Below are 20,654 nucleotides of genomic sequence, written 5' to 3'. Positions count from 1 at the left end.
TTTCGAGATAAAATAAGAACTTTGAGATGATTTCAATGATAAACTCCGTATAATGTCGACGAAATTAGCTTAAAGAGAAAATAGCGACTACATTTCTTAATTGGCTTCTTTGATCGCGTCTGACTAAAAGCGCTAAGAAAGGAAACGTGATGAGAATTCAAACCTACAGCAGGTGTCAAAATAACTTTACAAACCATCGTGAAAAAACACGGACCTGCTGTGCGCAGTGACGCTCATCGTCTCAAATGAAGCTCCGATGAATTGTGGGTTAATTCTTACCTCTGTCGCCATGATGCCTGAGACGGTGGAAGATGTGTGGAGGATCTGTCCCGGTGCTGAAATCCGATGTTATCCACTCGTGGGACAGTAAAGGATGGATGAATGCGATGGAGAGGGTGGAGCACCGTCATACTGATAGAGAAGGAGGAGTGACTAGTATATATGTGCTTCACTTCATGCCTCTGAATACATAGGATTTTCATAAATACTCCGAGAGAAAGAGAGCAGTACCAGATGAGCATATCACCCCATACACTGAATTGGTCTCTAAAATATTGACACCAGTGTTGACGAAATGAAAATACCTTTTAAATGGCAATTCATATATATATATATATATATATATATATATATATATATATATATATATATATATATATATATATATACTGGCATTATTGGAATAATGTACAGATTTTGCTCTTATGGAAAGGAATTGGTACTTTTATTCACCAAATTGACATTCATCTGATCACAGTGTATAGTCAGGACATTAATAATGTGAAAAATTACTATTAGAATTTGAAAAAAAATTTCAGAACTTCTTAAACTACTTCAAAGAGTTCTCATCAAAAAATCCTCCACGTGCAGCAATGACAGCTTTGCAGATCCTTGGCATTCTAGCTCTCAGTTTGTCCAGATACTCAGGTGACATTTCACCTCATGCTTCCTGTAGCACTTGCCATAGATGTGGCTGTCTTGTTGGGCACTTCTCACGCACCTTACAGTCTAGCTGATCCCACAAAAGCTCAGTGGGGTTAAGATCCATAACACTCTTTTCCAATTATCTGTTGTCCAATGTCTGTGTTTCTTTGCCACTCTAACCTTTTCTTTTTGTTTTTCTGTTTCAAAAGTGGCTTTTTCTTTGCAATTCTTCCCATAAGGTCTGCACCCCTGAGTCTTCTCTTTACTTTTGTATGAAACAGGTGTTAAGTGGGTAGAATTCAATAAAGCTGTCAGCTGAGGACATGTGAGGCATCTATTTCTCAAACTAGAGACTCTGATGTACTTATCCTCTTGTTTAGTTGTACATCTGGCCTTCCACATCTCATTCTGTCCTTGTTAGAGCCAGTTGTCCTTTGTCTTTGAAGACTCTAGTGTACACCTTTGAATGAAATCTTCAGTTTTCTGGCAATTTCAAGCATTGTATAGCCTTCATTCCTCAAAACAATGATTGACTGATGAGTTTCTAGAGAAAGCTTATTATTTTTTGCCATTTTTGACCTAATATTGACCTTAAGACATGTCTATTGCATGTGGCAACTCAAAAACAAACACAAAGACAATGTTAAGTTTCATTTAACAAACCAAATAGCTTTCAACTGTGTTTGATATAATGGCAAGTGATTTTCTAGTGACAAATTAGCAATTTAGCATGATTACTCAAGGATAAGGTGTTGGAGTGATGGCTGCTGGAAATGGGGCCTGTCTAGATTTGATCAAAAATTACATTTTTCAAATAGTGATGGTGCTGTTTTTTACATCAGTAATGTCCTGTCTGTACTTTGTGATCAGTTGAATGCCACTTTGGTGAATTAAAGTACCAATTTCCTTCCGAAACAGCAAAATCTGTAAATTATTCCAAACTTGAAAAAAAGGCCACCAGTGTATGTATGTATATAAATATATATATACATATATATATATATATATATATATATATATATATATATATATATATATATATATATATATATATAAACTGAAGAAAGTTGAATTAGAATGTAATTAAAGTCTATAACTTTCTATGAGAATATAAAGAAATTAAATGTTGTATGCATAGTTTGTAATAATGCACTTCATTTTTCAGAATGAAAATGATCTATAAACGTGATCATACACACAGCATATATAGTATTTCCAGAATTATTATTTTATGGAGCATGGATGAATGTGTCACTTTCCAGAATGCTCTAATTTATTTAAATTTTATATATCAATATATTATTTTATAAAGTTAACTGGCAAAATATCCAGTTGAAGTTAACTGGATATTTTGTGGTGCTGTATGGCAAAAAAAAAAAAAAAAAAAAAAAAAAAAGGATTGCATTCATAATATGTTATACATACTGTTTTAGGGATAAAATATGCATAATTAGTCAAAATTAATAATGTAATTATACTTTGTTATTACATATGTGGGTCTAACTATTCTTTGAATTAAAATGTTCTTAAAATGTTCTCTTCTTATCATTTTAATTCAAGATGTCCTGTGCAGCATTACCTATTTAATTCAAATTCCAGCTTCTGAATGAAATGGAAGCCCAATCTTAAATTTTGAATTCTGCCAAATCCTGCTTTACTCTCAGAAACATCTGGGTATTGGAGGATGCTCTAAAGTGGGCCATTAACTATGGTCCATTGACAACGCTTGACATTGACATTGCTTGATGTAGATGCTTCAATAAACATTTAATATTCCATCTGAAATAAAATAATAAAAGAGCTGGCACATTCTGTTTGTTGTTTAAAAAAATACATAAATAAACCTTCTCTGCCAATCATTGCGGTGGCTCAGTCTGAGTCATACATGCATAAAACAGACTGCATTAGTCACAGGAAGGAGCAAAGTCCCTTAGAAATTTATTGATGGTGCTACTGATGTTTGGATAGGCACTCCTGGGCTTCGACCAGTACTTAGACTTGTTAGGGGTCATGTTTTAACCATGACGCTTCCTTTTTCATCTCTAATGGTAAACAAAGCAGGTAGCATGCAACTAAACTTAGTAGTGAGTAAACTATCCAAAATACAAAATCTGGTGTAATGTTTGTCATGAATATGATTGAAATGTAAACTACATAGAGATAGCTAGACAGACAGACATAACAGGAACATTTGTTATTTGTCATCACTGGAACTGAAAAATGGCTAATCTGCATCACATTGGACACAGGACAATACCATCTGCTCCTTTTAATGACTAAAGACTGTAATAGCTGCACACCACATAATCATTGCAAAGCAACTGCGCCTAACATCCAAACAGAAAAACAATTTGCATTACAGGCCCATGTGAGCTGACATAATGAAAATAGCGTACTGCCCAGAGCATGCATGCATAAACACACAAACACATGCACAAACACACACATGGACACACATTCAGGCATGATATATCCTGAAAAGACAGAGGAAGTGTGTACACTTATCACTGCTGATTTGATAAGACAGCACAATGCCTGTGGCAATGTCACAGAAAACAAGGTCATACAGTATTTTAACCAACATGCTAAAACATGTGGGTGTCCTCATGAAGTAAAGCTGCTTAGTTTTATCTACAAATTTTGTTAAATAATTTTTCCTCCTATGTCAGATTATATGACTCCACAGTTATTTAAAAGTAATTTCTCACAGACTGTTTCAAAGCACTTCTGCAATGTGGGATTTCATCCTGTCATCTTTTCTAAATGAAAATAAAACACGTTGGAAAACATGCAGAACTAAGAGCATTTACTAATTCCGACTGCTATTGTGTGAATGGAACTTCAGAGGCAAACCTAGGGAAATGTCCCACAATTTTTTTATCTGTACCAAAAATGTCTTGTGCAGAGGTAGCATCATCCTTTGTCTTAAAGGAGGAAACAGGGAAGAATGAGGGTGTTGCACATAGTATAAACAAAATATTGAAAATATATATATTTTCTATTGTCTATATATAGGGGTGTTAAAAATAAAGTGTGTAATCTCACTGTACCCAGTCACTTACAATGCAAAAATGCAGCTAAAAATAGTACCTAAAGTGCCTAAAAGATGTCTATGGCAAGTGATTAAAGTTTATCTTAAGAACATATGGTTTTTCTTTTGTAAAATTACAGCTCAGATTTATATTCACACACAATGTTATTTTTAAATAATTAGTTCTACCTAATCAAGCTGAATAATTTTGATGATCCACTCATGAGCTATTAGGCTGATTTTCTATGTGTCATGTGGAGATATCAGACCAATAACACATGTGAAAGCAAAGAGCTCCTGGATGGTGAGAATTCAGACCGACAGAGGTTTAAACATGCTCTCAGTCAAACATAATGAAGGTGCTGCATTTGTAAAAGTGTCGATTAGGGGTTTAGGGATACATTTCGATTAAATGATGCAGTGCAAATCTGAAATTTGTTCATGATTTGGTTCAGCTACATAATTATTTTCAAAAATATGCTGATGATCCATTATAATAATTCAAAAAGTAACTGGCTCAGATTGCTATTATTAAAATTATTTGTCGATTAATAAAGATTGTTTTTCAAAAACTTCTGCATTTGGCCCACCACCAATGCTGAGGTTACATCCTTGCTAAGGACAACCATCAATGTTTCTAAGGAAACTGAACAAAAACAGATTTTATTTTTTATTTATTTTTTCTGCATCTGACCTCCTGGAAAAATCTCTGAATCACACTAAAATCTCAAAAGGATCCTCAGGCACACTGAGATGGAGAAAAGTCTGTGTGAGAAAGACATATTGCCAAACTTCACAGGCCATGGAACTGTTGACTTTGGTGTGTGAAGTGCATTCTTAAGGTTGTTTCCATTCACTTGGCATGTCGTTTATTCAATCTGGCATTTTATTGGTAATATTAGACTTGTGTTGAAATATACGGCTAACGTTACTTTATTGTAGAAGGAACTTAGGAAGACATTAGTGGGACAAAGCACAATCATCGCTCTGTAACAGAATGTCCACCAAATGTCTTTGACTTCTCCCTGAGATCTTGACCTTCAGTATTTTTGTCAGTAACTTCTTACTAAGACTATGGTACAAGATTTGAAGCTATGCATTCAAGCTAAGCTATGCATGCATAAGGGACTAATGTATGGACATTTGACCACCGGAAAGTGTCCAAATACTTTGTTTCAATTAATTTTAACGTTATATCTATTCTAAACCTAACAAACATCTATTTGTGAAATGGGTTGCTAGATAAGTGCAATGACATTATTTTTAAGTGTAGCTTGAGTGTTCAAATACTTTTTGGGGTCACTGTATATTCTTTGCTGTACCATTAACAATAACTCAATGTACCTGCATTGCTATACAATGTAAGACCACCTGTGTTGTAATTATCTAGTTCACAATGTAGTTCAGTGCCTTTGAAATGGACAATACTGCTTGGTAATGTTGTTTAATAATATTGAAAAAAGTGGTTTGAGCATGTGTATGCATGTTGCAGTTCTTTCCAAACAGTCTATGTATTGACGTACATTTCAGCAGCTATTTACTAAATTATAGTAATAACTCAAATTTTGAGTAATTTTTCCAGAGTGGAAAAACATAGTTTGGAGACCGCAGGACAGTGTGTGGCCAGTCAAATGATGCTGTCCAGTGCATTCCCTGTGTGGTCTCCTTACCACCCTTAAACTATTTTTATTTATTTTTTATTTTTTTTGGATTCCTAAATATTTGGGTCAGATTTTTGATATATTCAAAAATGTCTGGGGGGGGGGGGGGGGGGTTCTGTGTGTGTGTGTGTGTGTGTGTGTGTGTGTGTGTGTGTGTCTATGCTTGTGTGCAGGACTGGTCAGGCTCCTTGCCACCACAAATATTCTTCACCTAACTGTTGACTTAACAACAGGAGGAGATGTCTGGAATGTGATCAAAATCATGTTCTGTTCCAAGAACACAGGAAATGAGAATTCTGAAAATGCAAAAATGAAATATTATTAACTTGGAATCTTTAGAAAAGCAAATAAACATTTATCAGAGTCTGTGAGCTTTAAAACACTTAGGTCAAGTGAACTTTAGCTTTTTTCCCCATGACGTTTTGGATGTAACAGAAAAAAACGTTTCATAAAAGTATTTGATGAAATGATAGACCCATGATATCATATAACAAAGAATATAAAGATATTTTATAGAAATGTGATGATAAATAATTTCTCCTGCATTTCTGTGATTAATGCTCTATTACAGTGACATGGGAACACAATAAAATAACATACAGTCTCAAAACACACAATCATGTGGAAGAGAGAATGAGAGAAAAGTTGTCTTTCTTTGATAAATAAGGCTTTGCTATTCAGAAAGCCAAGTCTGGCAGAATAGTAGTCTGCTGTCGCCAGGGATTGACTGGGACTAAAAAAACAGCCTCGGACCCATGCCGGCCTAATACAAAGTACAAAACTGCCTGCTGTATTACTTGGTTTATTTTGATTTTAACAGCTGGATATCTCTGAAATGTAAGATTTTACAAAGGCAGAACAATTAGTTAGAAAAATATCTTCTTTTTGCCTAATTGAAAGGCAGTAGTTTAATATAATTTTTAAAAAAAATAGTTTTATATCACTAAAAAGGCCGATTTTACCCATTATTTTGTGATATATACTATATATATATATATATATATATATATATATATATATATATATATATATATATATATATACACACACACACACACACACACACACACACACACACACACACACACTTAAAACTTACACTGGTCACTTACAGCCACTACCAATACACGTACTGTATTATGCAAAATAAAGAAAAATATTATTATAATGATTGATTAAATATATGTTCAATTTCATAAATCATTATGTCTTAAATCAGTATGATAAAATGTATACATTTTACAAAGAATTTTGATGTATCTTATAAATTCAACATTGTTGAAATTGTCATTTTATTCTTATGGACACAAATTCTTAAAAGATAAATATATAACTTTGTATTATAGTGTATTTCCATATTTCGGTAGTAACACATTTTGGGAGAGTAAAATATTTAAAAAATGTTTCAAAATACAATATGAAACTGACTGTGGTTTTAATATATATGTGCACAATAGGTACAGTATATACAGTATGTATAAAGTGGGGGAAACAATTATTTCCAACTTGTAGCTTGTACCAGTTCAGTAGAATGTGTATATGTGGCAGCAGGGGCGTGGTCAAGCATCTATCCGGAGAGAGAGAAAGCGGTAAGGGCGCTTACACCTGAGCTAAATTATGTCTAACACCTGTCTCTAATTTCAGTGAGCACGGGGAGAGCGGCATAAAAGAGCCACACCGCCAGTAGACGGAGAGAGAGAGACCGGCATAAGAAAAGTCATATTGCCACGGAAGTTATTGTGAAGTTGTGTGTGTGTGAAAGTCAATAGTTTTCCTGGAAAGCTGTAAACTTTAAACTGGATAAATTAAAACACCCACCTGAACTGGGAAACCTCGCTTCTCGCCTCCTTCTTTCCTCAAACTCCTTTACACTGGTGTTGAAACCTGGGATAAGTTTGGTTGAAGATGGACGGAAGTCACCCCGTAGAGTCCTCCCAGTTGGCGGAGATCCTCCAAGCCCTCGCTGGCCTACATCAGAGCCACCAGCAAACACTGCTTGAGCTCCGACAAGATCAAGATCGCCGGTTTGTCGAGCTCCTACGCGCACAAGCAGAGGACCGGCAGGCGATCCGGAGCCTCCTCAGCCAGGAGGCGTCCCCATCAGCGACCCCGGACACTCACACGCCGTTGCCCCCGCCTGCGTTACAGAAAATGGATTTGTTTGAATGGACCGCCGAGATCTGGGGCTGGCCGCTCGGCCAGTGGGCGGCCCAACTTATCCCGCTGTTGTCTGGGGAAGCCCAGCTCACGGCTCAACAACTTCTGGCAACGAGCCTCCTGGCTTACGGTGACTTGAAGAAAGCCATCCTACAATGGGTTGGTCAGAGTCCGGAAGAGAATCGTCAACTCTTCCGGAGCCTGAAGCTGGAGAACTCCAACCGCCTGTTTGCCTTTGCCCAATGGCTCCGCGACGCCTGCTAAAGATGGCTGCTAGAGGGGGACTGCGGCGTCGACGGGATCATCGACCAGGTGGTACTGGAACAATTAATACATCGTCTGCCAAAAGGGACGGCGGAGTGGGTCCAGTGCCACCGCCCGGCATCGCTGGAGGAAGCCGTCCGGCTTGCGGAGGACCACATGGTGGCGATCCCGAGGGCGGAAGAGCCCTCCTACACTCTCTCTCCTCCCTCTGTGTTTTCCCCTGTCTCATCCCCCTCCCCTCTCTCCTCTCGTTCTGCTCTCTCCCCAGGGCCCATTCCTGCCCCACGCAGGCGAGGAGGACTTCAGCCACCGAGACCAGCTCCCCGGGTGTGGGAGGCGACACCTCCCCCTACCCTGATGCCCCGCCACTCTCCCTCTCAGGTGAAGGTGCCCGCCGACGCAAGTGCAGGCATGACGCCTGGGCCAGCCTGCTGGAGGTGCGGGGACCTGGACCACTTCCGGGATCAGTGTCCTCTGATGGAGCTGGGGATGGTGGTGCTGGTCTCCGAACTCCCGCAGGCTGCCCCCGACCAGGCCGGAGCGTACCGGATACCGGTAAGTGTCAAGGGGGGTACTCACCAAGCGTTGGTGGAGTGTAATCAAACCACTATCCACCAATGCTTGGTTCAACCCGAGGCTTTGGGCACAACTAAAACGGTGAGGGTGAAATGTGTGCACGGGGATATTCACAAGTATCCGGTGGTGACACTGATGATTAAATTCCGGGGGAAAAAGCATAGAGTGGAGGCCGCAGTTAGTTCCCGCCTCACCCATCCACTGATTTTGGGGACTGATTGGCCTGACTTTAGAGTTTTATTAAAGGGAATTTGTGTGGATGGGTCCTGTACGAAATCAGGAAGATGTACAATGTGCAATGCTCTGGCAGGGGAGGCGGAGCCAGGGCCGTCCTCGACAGCTCCACGTCATAATGATGAGAGAGGGGGAGAGGCTGCAGCCCCTCCCCTTCTTAGGGAATTCCCTGAGGGGGATTTCCTTTTGGAGCAGTCGCGAGACGAGACCCTCAAACACGCCTTCGACCAAGTGAGAGTCATCGATGGTCAACGACTCCAGCCTGACATCGCCCTTTCATACCCCTATTTTGCGATTATAAATGAGTGGTTGTATAGAGTGACACAGGACACTCAGACTAAAGAGGATACAACCCAACTTTTGGTTCCACAGAGCCGTTGGGAAATGGTATTCCAGGCGGCTCATTATAATCCCATGTTGGGTCACCTAGGAGAAAGGAAAACACTGAACCGTCTAATAGCCCGCTTCTATTGGCCGGGCATTGGCGACGATGTCCGCAGGTGGTGTGCGGCGTGCCGCGAATGCCAGCTGGTTAACCCACCGGCCACCCCAAAAGCGCCATTGTGCCCTCTTTCCTTGATCGAGGTCCCCTTTGAGAGAATTGGAATGGACCTCGTCGTTCATTAGAACGGTCAGCACACAGACATCGCTTTGTATTGGTCCTAGTGGACTATGCAACACGGTATCCGGAAGCAGTGCCTCTTCGCAACATCTCAGCACGCAGTGTTGCGGAGGCACTCTTCAAAATAATCTCCCGGGTGGGGATTCCAAAAGAAATCCTCACCGATCAGGGCACAACATTTATGTCACGAACACTACGCGAGCTGTACGAATTGTTGAGTATTAAATCAATTCGCACCAGCATGTACCATCCTCAAACGGATGGACTGGTGGAACGATTTAATAAAACCCTCAAAAACATGATTCGTAAGTTCATGCACGATGATGCTAGAAATTGGGATAAATGGCTCGACCCCCTGTTATTTGCAGTATGAGAGGTCCCGCAAGCCTCCACTGGCTTCTCCCCATTCAAGCTACTGTATGGGCGATGCCCACGCAGTGTGCTTGGTGTATTGTGAGAGGCCTGGGAGGAGGGACCTTCAAACAGTAAAAATGAAATTCAATTTGTTCTTGATCTTAGAGCAAAACTCCACATTTTGGGCCAGCTAACACAGGAGAATTTGCTCCAAGCTCAAGAACAACAGCGCCGACTGTATGACAGGGTAACTCAGCTAAGGGAATTCACACCGGGAGATAAAGTGCTTGTATTACTTCCCACATCGAGCTCTAAATTACTCACCAAGTGGCAAGGGCCCTTTGAGGTCACACGACGAGTGGGAGATCTCGATTATGAAGTTAAATGAACCGATAGAGGGGGCACACGTCAAATATACCACCTCAATCTCCTGAAATTATGGAGGGAGGCAGTCCCTGTGATGTTGGCTATGGTAGTTCCCGAGAAGGCGGAGCTCGGACCGGAGGTGAGTTCAAAACATAAACAGTTCACCCCAGTCACTTGCGGAGACCTCCTCTCACCGAGTCAACTCGCGGAGATTGCTAGGTTGCAACAGGAGTTTGCGGATGTGTTCTCCCCTCTACTGGGGCGTACAAACCTCATCCATCACCACATCGAGACTGAGCCGGGGGTCATGGTACGTTGCAACCCCTACCAATTACCCGAACACAAGAAGAAAATTGTTCGGGAAGAATTGGACGCAATGCTCGATATGGGGGTAATAGAAGAATCCCACAGCGATTGGTCCAGCCTAGTTGTTCTAGTGCCTAAGAGCGACAGGTCTGTATGGTTCTGTGTGGATTATAGGAAAGTCAACGCGGTGTCTAAATTTGATGCGTATCCAATGCCTCGCGTTGATGAGTTGCTCAATCGGTTGGGCACTGCTCAATTTTATTCGACATTGGATTTGACGAAGGGTTATTGGCAGATCCCCTTGACACCAATTTCCCGTGAAAAACCGCCTTCTCGACACCATTTGGATTACACCAGTTTGTGACACTTCCGTTTCGGTTTGTTTGGGGCCCCGGCTACGTTTCAGCATCTCATGGACCGAATCCTCAGACCGCATTCAGCATACGCCGCTGCCTATTTAGATGACATCATCATTTACAGCAATGATTGGCAGCGGCACATGCAACATCTGAGGGCGGTTCTGAGATCACTGCGCCGAGCGGGACTCACAGCAAACCTAAAGAAGTGTGTGATTGGGCGGGTTGAGGTACGGTATCTGGGGTTCCACTTGGGCCACGGGCAGGTGCGTCCCCAAAGTGACAAGACAGCAGCAATTGCAACCTGCCTGAGGCCCAAGACCAAAAAGGGCGTGAGACAGTTCCTGGGGCTGGCTGGCTATTATAGAAGGTTCGTGCCTAATTATTCAGATGTCACCAGCCCGCTGACTGATCTCACTAAAAAGGGAGCTCCAGACCCGGTCCAGTGGATGGAGCAGTGTCAGCGGGTGTTCACGCAAGTTAAAGCCGCACTTTGCGGGGGGGCGCTTTTACATTCACCTGACTTCTCTCTCCCTTTTGTTTTACAGACAGATGCTTCAGACAGGGGGCTGGGGGCTGTACTCTCACAGGTGGTGGAGGGGGAGGAGCGCCCAGTGCTGTACATTAGCCGTAAGCTCTCGTTGAGGGAAACTAAGTACAGCACCGTGGAAAAGGAGTGTCTCGCCATCAAGTGGGCGGTCCTCACTCTCCGATACTACCTGTTAGGGTGGGCCTTCACCCTCTGTTCTGATCACGCCCCGCTCCAGTGGCTCCACCACATGAAAGATACCAACGCGTGGATCACCCGTTGGTACCTGGCTTTTCAGCCGTTTAAGTTCAAGGTGGTCCACAGACTGGGGGTGCAGATGGCTGTCACCGACTTCCTTTCCAGGAATGGGGGGGGAGTGGTAGGCAGGCCGTATGCCTCCCCGGCCTGAGTCGGGCGGTGGGGATATGTGGCAGCGGGGGCGTGGTCAAGCATCTCTCCGGAGAGAGAGAAAGCGGTAAGGGCGCTTACACCTGAGCTAAATTATGTCTAACACCTGTCTCTAATTTCAGTGAGCACGGGGAGAGCGGCATAAAAGAGCCACACCGTCAGTAGACAGAGAGAGAGAGACCGGCATAAGAAAAGCCATATTGCCACGGAAGTTATTGTGAAGTTGTGTGTGTGTGAATGTCAATAGTTTTCCTGGAAAGCTGTAAACTTTAAACTGGATAAATTAAAACACCCACCTGAACTGGGAAACCTTGCTTCTCGCCTCCTCCTTTCCTCGAACTCCCTTACAGTATATATACACACAGGGTTGGGGAGTAACGGAATACATGTAACGGGATTACGTATTTAAAATACAAAATATAAGTAACTGTATTCCACTACAGTTACAATTTAAATCATTGGTAATTAGAATACAGTTACATTCAAAAAGTATTTTGATTACTGAAGAGATTACTTTGCATTTTATTGTCATTTGTTTCATTTAATATTTAGTCCTTTCAGATGGAAAACATTTATCCATATAAATGATGCGATCCAAAGTGCATTTGAACAGCGCCGAAACACTTTCTTATGATGTGTTCATTCATACGAGCAGACAGAGAAGTAAGTTTGAAGTAAGTTTGGAGCAGAAGAAATAGAAATAAACCTTGTGTAAATTGTCAGCTTTACGCTAAGCTAAAATGCTATTTCTAGACATTTTACATGCACATGTTACCAGGCACAATCATATTTTTTTTATCAAGAAAATTCACGTTGGATCATAATTTCTTTTTTTCTAGTAAGACCTTTGATATTAGAGCAAAAATCGTATTCTTGATAATAATTTTTGTATTGTTTTCCTGTAAAAATATCTAAAAATCCTTAAAACAAGATCTATTTGATTTATCTTGTTTTAGAAACAACACTGCATAAGATATTTAGGTTTTTCAGAGAATTTATTTTTAACGTGTATTTTGTCTTTCTGTACTGAGATTTTACAGTCAAAACAAGTGAAAAAATCTACCAGTGCTGAAGAAGTAATCCAAAGTATTTAGAATACATTACTGACCTTGAGTAATCTAACGGAATATGTTACAAATTACATTTTACAGCATATATTCTGTAATCTGTAGTGGAATACATTTCTAAAGTAACTCTCCCAATATACATTTGTTTTTTTGGGGGGTTTTTTTGCCCGTATTTTCTCCACCAAAGTTCTCCTCTCAAATGGATTTTGCTGAAGAGCTCTTATTGAATTTAGGGGCAGACTGGGCAGCTGAGATCCTGCTCCTGTGTCCACGTTCATTATTGCTATAGTATTACAATCTATTGGCAGAGACTCTCAGTTGTCCTATGAGACGATGGTGAGAGGGAATGTAACTATGTCAAGAGTCCCGACTGCGCATGCTTTGGGCGCTTCTCTCAGCGCCCCTCAGGCCATAATATCGAGGCCGCTGATTGGCTAAATTTCTTTTGCGCATGTGAATATCTTGTGTCAGCATTGGTTGGCACTGTTCCACCGAGGGGTGCTGGAAAAAGCGCCCCAAACACGCGCAGTCGGTGGTGGTCGGGACTCTTGACGAGAGAAGGGATGAAAAGGAAGCTAATTTTCCCCCACATAATGATTTATATTTTATATATTACACGTTATTATGCATTTCAAACACACATACTTAAAATAAGTTAAAAAAAATTACTTTAAAAATATTTATTTAAAAAAAAAAAGAAAAACACTTTCCACCAGGTGGGGCAGTGCCCCAATGCCCTCTATGGACCAGCCGCCACTGATGCACACATACATTAAAATCATGATAATAGCTGGAAAGACAACAAAAATGTGTGGCTAAAAGCATGACTTGTTCTGTTTTGATGAGTTTAGTCGTGGTTCAGCTGTGCTGAGACTTTATTGTGCATTTGCTGTTCTGGTGGGTTTCGAGCAGCTTCTTGTCTGTTTCTGATTAATCCAAAATGATGACTTCAGTATTCTGTGTCCCTTTGAATACACAGACCACAATTATTTCCACAGTGGAAGCTTAAGAAAAATCTCAGTTTTTGTTAAGATTTTCTAATATCACAAGGAATCAAATTTTCCTTGATATTTGGAGATATGAGAGTTCACAGTACTACAGTACTATATGTAAACAAACTATAAATTTGAGAATTCATAACTTCCTCCCCATTCCAAAAATATTATATTTATTGAAACTAAGCAGTAAAAATTGGCTTGTTTCATATATTCACAACTTTTTGACACAAACAGATGAATGCATTTACACATGATCACATGACTGCCCTCATTTACATGTCAATGACACGTATTCGGTAGTCAGCAATTTGGCCTGCACAGTCATGGTATGGTAAAAAGGAGCAAATAGGATGGATTTATTCTTAACAGAAGAACTAATAGTAAGAATAAAACTAGGTCTGTTCCTCACACAAAGCTATTTTATGGCTTTAGAATACTTTGCACAAATCATATTGAAAACATTACTTAAATTATTTTATTTTTATTTTTATTTTTTTATTATTTTTTTTTGAGCTCCTTGTCACTGTATGCATTCATTGAACTGAAAAGTCCAGAGAAAGCATTCAGCAAAACATCCTCTTTTTGTCTTCACTGGGTTTGGAGCAATTCTACAGTATGTGTATTGAAGGTGAGATGACAACATTTGCAAACTATTTCTTTAAATCAGAAGATTTGTTAATCAAATCTGTATGCCATTTTCAAAGCTCATTTGAGCATTCTGAATTTCTGTTAGAGTAATTTTACAGCATGTGTCTCAGTCACTAGTGGTCTCACCACTGGAGGACAGACACCTCTGTCACAGTAATCTGCCCAAACCCTCTGTATTATTGGCTCTAGATTGGCTTACCAAGATTTTCTAACAGCCAGTTAGTACCAGAAGCAGTTCACATGTTACACCACAGAAGAATCAGCCCTAAACTATTTCATTGGCTAGAAATTGCTCTTTGTGAGTGCAATCTCTATAAATCTATTTTAAAAAGAATTATTCATTCATGATTGATTGGAAATGTCATGGAATTTCATTGGTCAAAAAGTGTGGGAACCCAAACCAGTCATTACAATCACAGTTACACATTTGGGACAAATGAATCCTGCTCAAAATATGAACCTCATCACAGTGTAGTGGCAATAACATAATTTCCGGTCATCATATGGTAGGGTAGATGGACATGCCCTCCAGGCAGAACCTGCAGACTTTGTTTATCCTGAGACAAAAGTGGCAGGTTTCTACCATCCCGCTCAGTGCACTGTGGGCATGGGCACTCTGGCACGGGAAATATTTCCCGCTGACAAATCAGTGCGTCAGAGACACAGTTCATCCATTCATTGTATTTATGCCAACAGTGACATAAGGTCAACATGACTGAATGCAGAGAGTGACTAATTATAGGGCAGATCAAATCATAACATGGACACAGTAGGGTCTGGAGATCGGTCTGTGAGAACAACACCCTCAAGTTGACCAAGATGCAACTATACACAAGGCTACCAGCTAACAGTCTGATATAATAGCAAATCTGCACAAGTCTTTGAAAATGTATTTTCTGCATTAAGCTTTGGCTGGATCTACATCAAATCAAATACATGAAGTCGTACTTGCAAAGGCAAGCCTTATTTCGCAGTTTATAACAGCAGGGAGTGACTGACGTGCTTAATGTAACGACCCATTGATCTAATTACTTAAGCTTCATTGAATAACACCAGTTTACAGGTACATGCATGATTAGTCAATAATTGTTCTGAATCTCAACTTCATCTCTGTGAGAAATATACTGTATCTAATACACTGAACAGCATTATTTTGTCTGCTTTTAATCATATACTTTAGTAGTCCATAAAGCTACAGTTTCACTGTAAAGAAAAATAATCTGATGGGCCTACTTCATCAAAAACTACAATATAAACTATTAGACAGAAACCCAATCAGGCTTCTGAGAGAAAGGCTGGCCAGGCTGTTTGGGATAAGTTTAGCCATTACAAATTGTACAATGTAACATGTGTTTATTAAAATCTTTATCACTGTAAATCTCTAGAGAGGCCAGACTATAAATAGATGTATTCATGCATGCAATATGGAGGTTGTAACCATTGTGTTCACCCCTGGAAAATGCTCAAATTGCCCACATAAAGCTTCTTACCCTGGAGCGACTAACAGACAGCACCTTATTAATCTCTTTCAGACTGGGAGAGTTGGCAAAAAAAAATAAAATAAATAAAAACACTCATTATTCAAGTGCTGTATACAAGTGTAGTAAGTGCTACACTAATATTCCCCTACCAGGGGACTGAAATCACAGCAACATAAATAAAAATCCAAATACAATGTGTGCACAGCTGAAAGAGACTAAATTTGCAAAAAATATGATGACGTACTTCACAGATTGAAATTGTATTTGTATTGTCAGTTTGAACAAGGAGTTTGTGAACAGTGATTTCACAGCCTTATTTTATGTTTTTGGTAATGCAAACTACACCTATTCAATTAAATCAAATTATCCAGATTATTAGAAGCTACAATCGCCAAATTAGGCAGAAACCAACATGGACAGGTTGTGTAACATGCCCACATCTTCAAAAAACCATGAAAAAAAAAAAAACTATGGCAATACAAGAAAATACAACATAGACGTGTAACACAGTTCAAAGGAAAGGAGAAGGCGAGAACCGGCTTGACAATATAAATTATAATTTAATAATAAACTTAACCAAAAGACAAACACACACACAGGTGTCAGACAGCTGTCCGTAACTCTCTCTCTCTGTCGCACTGCCGTCTCCGGTCGGCCTTATCCCTCTCGGGCTTAATCAGCCTAATTCACATTGCAAATGAACCTATATTTAATATAGTCTTGTGGCAGGGCGGAGAGCGGGGCCGGGTCGTGATTCCGCACACCCGGCCCCACCCTCCGCCCTGCCACAAGACTATATTAAATATAGGTTCATTTGCAATGTGAATAAACATGGTTTGTGCCGACCACAATATAGGGTCATCAGTTCATGTCTAATGTTAAATCTGGGTCCTGAAGCAAACCAGTTGAGAAACACCATCTTAACCTCACTGGACCTTTCTGTCATTTTTGACCGATTTCAGTTTTGTTTTTTTATAAAAATGGTTTCCTCAATCTGAGTGGTACAAGACTTTGTGAATTTTCCTAGACTTGAAATCTGAACATAAAAACAATAATAATAATTTGACTTGATTCCATGAGTCTTCATAAAAAAGTGACACCTTTACTGTTCGCAGACAACATTGACAGACCATGGGAAATGGAATGGGAGATACACTGACACGGAGCAATTTTGTGTTTAGATTTGTCAAAAATAATAAATAAATCAACCATAATGCAGAACACACACAAACAGAACTGAAGAGGTTGGACTATAAAGCATCCAGTGCAAAACAAACAGACACATACACACAAACACACACACACGTGTTGTTGCGGCTATCCTTATGAGGACTCTCCATAGACATAATGATTTTTATACTGTACGAACTATAAAGTCTATCCTCTAACCCTAACCATCATAAAAAACTTTCTGCATTTTTCCATTTTAAAAAAAAAACCATTGTTTAGTATGTTTAAGCAACTTGAATTATGGGGACACTAGAAATGTCCCGATAAACCTAGATTTACCTAGAGCTGGACCTTACATCATTGATTCTAAACATGGAATCCTTGTAAGAGTTACACAGGGCCAGATCTCCTCCCTGTTCTTGGAACCACTACTTTTATTCACCTAATCAGAACTGAAGCCATTTTGCACACTTTAGATGGTCTGTCTGCACAAGGAGGTTCTGTTAAAGGGATATGTCACCCAAAAATGAAAATTCTGTCATTATTATTCTGTCATTATTTACTCATGTTGTTCCAAAGACTTTCTTCCATGGAACAAAAAAAAAAAAATATTATGAACAGACTGAAATTTAAGGTGTTATTCACTGAAAATCCTGATATCCGCCCTTGATCTCTTGTTCGTATGTACTACTTCTATGACATTTCTATTTATACTTTTTCATCCTAAAAAAAATGACTAGTAAACTCTTCAAGATTTCATCTATTGTGTTTCACAGAAGACAGTCATATAGGTTTGGTACAAATGAGGGAGAACAAATGAGGACAGAATTTTCATTTTTGGGTGAGCTATTCCTTTAAAAATTTAAAAGAGCTCTAACACTACATGAGTGATGGGGGGAGGAAGGAATGGAGCAGGAACAGCCAAAATCATAATAACTCCCCCCTGCTCTGGATTAACTTGTCAGACATTCCCTTCCCTTCTCCCTCTCTCCATCTTATGAAGGATCTGCCAACCTCTTGATGCTTTGAAGTCATGTCTGTTTTCCAAACTGTCAGAGCACATCCCACCCTGCTTTGGCCCTTGACTGCACACAGCAGGCCAAAATCTGTGGGGCCTCATTATGGTGAAATGGTTGATAATCACAACAGTGTGAGTGCAGGGAAATAACACCAGGAAACGAATTGTGATCCTGTAATGTGGGCTGACATGACTATGTCCAACATTCTTGACCATCCACAGACTTCCAGAATGAAGATGAGGGTATGTTGTCATCCGTGTTTGGTGCAACAAGATACAAAGTTTTTGTTGAAAAATGTTTTTATGAGATAGATTGAGAGAGAGATAGAGAGATAGAGAGATGTTGTTTGACAACTAGAAGGAAATGTTTAAGGGACAAAGATCACTTCCTTAAACCTATGGATAGTCTTGGTCTATAGTACACTTCTTTTTGTTGCATTTTCAGTGTAAGCATACTACTCACACTGCTTACACTACAAAATGGCATAGAATAGTGCAGAAGTATGCAGTTTGGAATGCACCTATAGTACATTAAGTCAGAACATTCTGAAGGTCTGTGCCGAGTTTGACGGATATCTTAAAGAAGTATGGGTGAGTTTTGTATAATAATTTTGGTCTTTGTTTTCCAGTTTAAAAGTATTTGTAAGAGTAGAAAGTAACGTAGTAACGTAAATACTTTTTTTTCGATAAAGAAATAAGACACGAAATCTGAATTAGTAATCTGTAGACTACTTTCTTTGTAACTTTCCCAACGCTGGTTGTCAACTCATACATATTCTCTGCCTAAATGCTCCTCTTTGGCACTATCTTTCCATCTGGAATCCACACAGTAATCAATAAGGAAATGAAAACCTCACTCAGGAGTGCCATCATTCACTGATTTCAAACACGGCTCCCCATATTGTAATATGAGTGTACAATCAAAGAGTTTGCCAATTTTTTATATCTGTTAAACATCTGCTGCAGCAGGGGCCTGGGTAGCTCAGTGAGTATTGACGCTGACTACCACCCCTGGAGTCATGAGTTCAAATCCAGAGCGTGATGAGTGACTCTAGCCAGGTCTCCTAAGCAACCAAATTGGCCCGTTACTAGGGAGGGTAGAGTCACATGGGGTAACCTCCTCGTGGTCGCTATAATGTGTGGTTCTCGCTCTTGGTGGGGCACGTGGTGAGTTGTGCATTGATGCCGTGGAGAATAGCGTGGGCCTCCACACGCACTACGTCTCCGCGGTAATGCACTCAACAAGCCACGTGATAAGATGCACGGATTGACGTCTCAGACGCGGAGGCAACTGAGATTCGTCCTCCGCCACCCGGATTGAGGCGAGTCACTACGCCACCACGAGGACTTAGAGCGAATTGGGAATTGGGCATTCCAAATTGGGGAGAAAAGGAGAGAAAAAAAACATCTGCTGCAGCACAGAAAATTAGCCTTTGCAGGAAATAGCATTGTTTCTGGATGAGAAAGTACAATGAAATCTGAAAATATTTTATCAGTCCGTTTTGTTTTCAAAAGTCACTGCCAAGATTCCATAGCTGCAGGTCTACTCGAGCATCTCTGCAAGGGTTTCGGAGGTGGATGTTTTTCCTTGCAAGATTGTTAATGCTCTCAGAAGTGCTGACTGAGTTTGTGATTTACAGAAGACAAACTCCAGGCCAATTACTCAGGACTGGAACGAGAGGCTTCTGTTTAGAGTCAATTTCAAGAAATACTGAATCACTGGAAATACTGAAATAACTAGATCATAAAAACATGAATTTCTGTGGGTTTACTCTCAATATATATCTCCTTAGTCTTACTGTGCACTAACCCAACAGACATTCCACATGAATGTTTATGCCATCATATAATTAAAGGTGCACTCAGTAATTTTTGTGTTTATGATGCACTGACACCTATCGGCATACATTCAGCATCAAATATAAGAGCAGAACTTCTCACTGAAGAATGCCATTGTGAAGGACTCCACAAACAGAAGGGAAGGAGGACACAGGGATGCGGGTTTTCCAGATAAGTAAGGCTTTTAATCCACCACTTCAGTGCTTTACAGCTTCACAAACTCAACAGTCTCAGAGGCACGTAGGCACTCAAACTCATTAGCTTCACGAACGTAAACACATTAGCTTAACAAACATAAACACATCAGCTTCCATGAGCACTGTAGGCTCCCTTGTGCCAGACTCTCTCTTTATATGCCGCACTCCCCATGCTCACTGGAATTAGAGACAGGTGTTAGACATAATCTAGCTCAGGTGTAAGCGCCCTTACGCTTTTTCTCTCTCCGGACGGACGCTCGACCACACCCCCGCTGCCACATATCCCCACCGCCCAACTCAGGCTGAGGAGCCATCTGGCCTGTCTACCACTCCCCCCCCCCCCATTTCTGGAAAGGAAGTCGGCGACAGCCATCTGCGCCCCCGGTCTGTGGACCACCTTGACTTTAAAGGGCTGGAGAGCCAGATACCACCGGGTGATCCGCGCATT

General features: G+C 40.4%; 1 protein-coding gene across 1 annotated transcript in view; it reads right to left on the bottom strand.

Annotated features, from left to right (window-relative positions):
- LOC127414080 (golgin subfamily A member 7B-like) overlaps nucleotides 1–407 on the bottom strand; it is a 29,091-nt gene extending 28,684 nt beyond the window's left edge. The window contains exon 1 of the mRNA XM_051651813.1: nucleotides 280–407. Within this exon, the coding sequence (XP_051507773.1) occupies nucleotides 280–291 (12 nt within the window). The 5' untranslated portion in view covers nucleotides 292–407. The remainder of the gene's footprint in view (nucleotides 1–279) is intronic.
- Nucleotides 408–20,654: the final 20,247 nt, after the last annotated feature.

This window comes from Myxocyprinus asiaticus, chromosome 23, assembly GCF_019703515.2.
Source record: "Myxocyprinus asiaticus isolate MX2 ecotype Aquarium Trade chromosome 23, UBuf_Myxa_2, whole genome shotgun sequence".
Classification (NCBI taxonomy): Eukaryota; Metazoa; Chordata; class Actinopteri; order Cypriniformes; family Catostomidae; genus Myxocyprinus; species Myxocyprinus asiaticus.
This window is presented reverse-complemented; position numbering and strand designations above follow the sequence as displayed.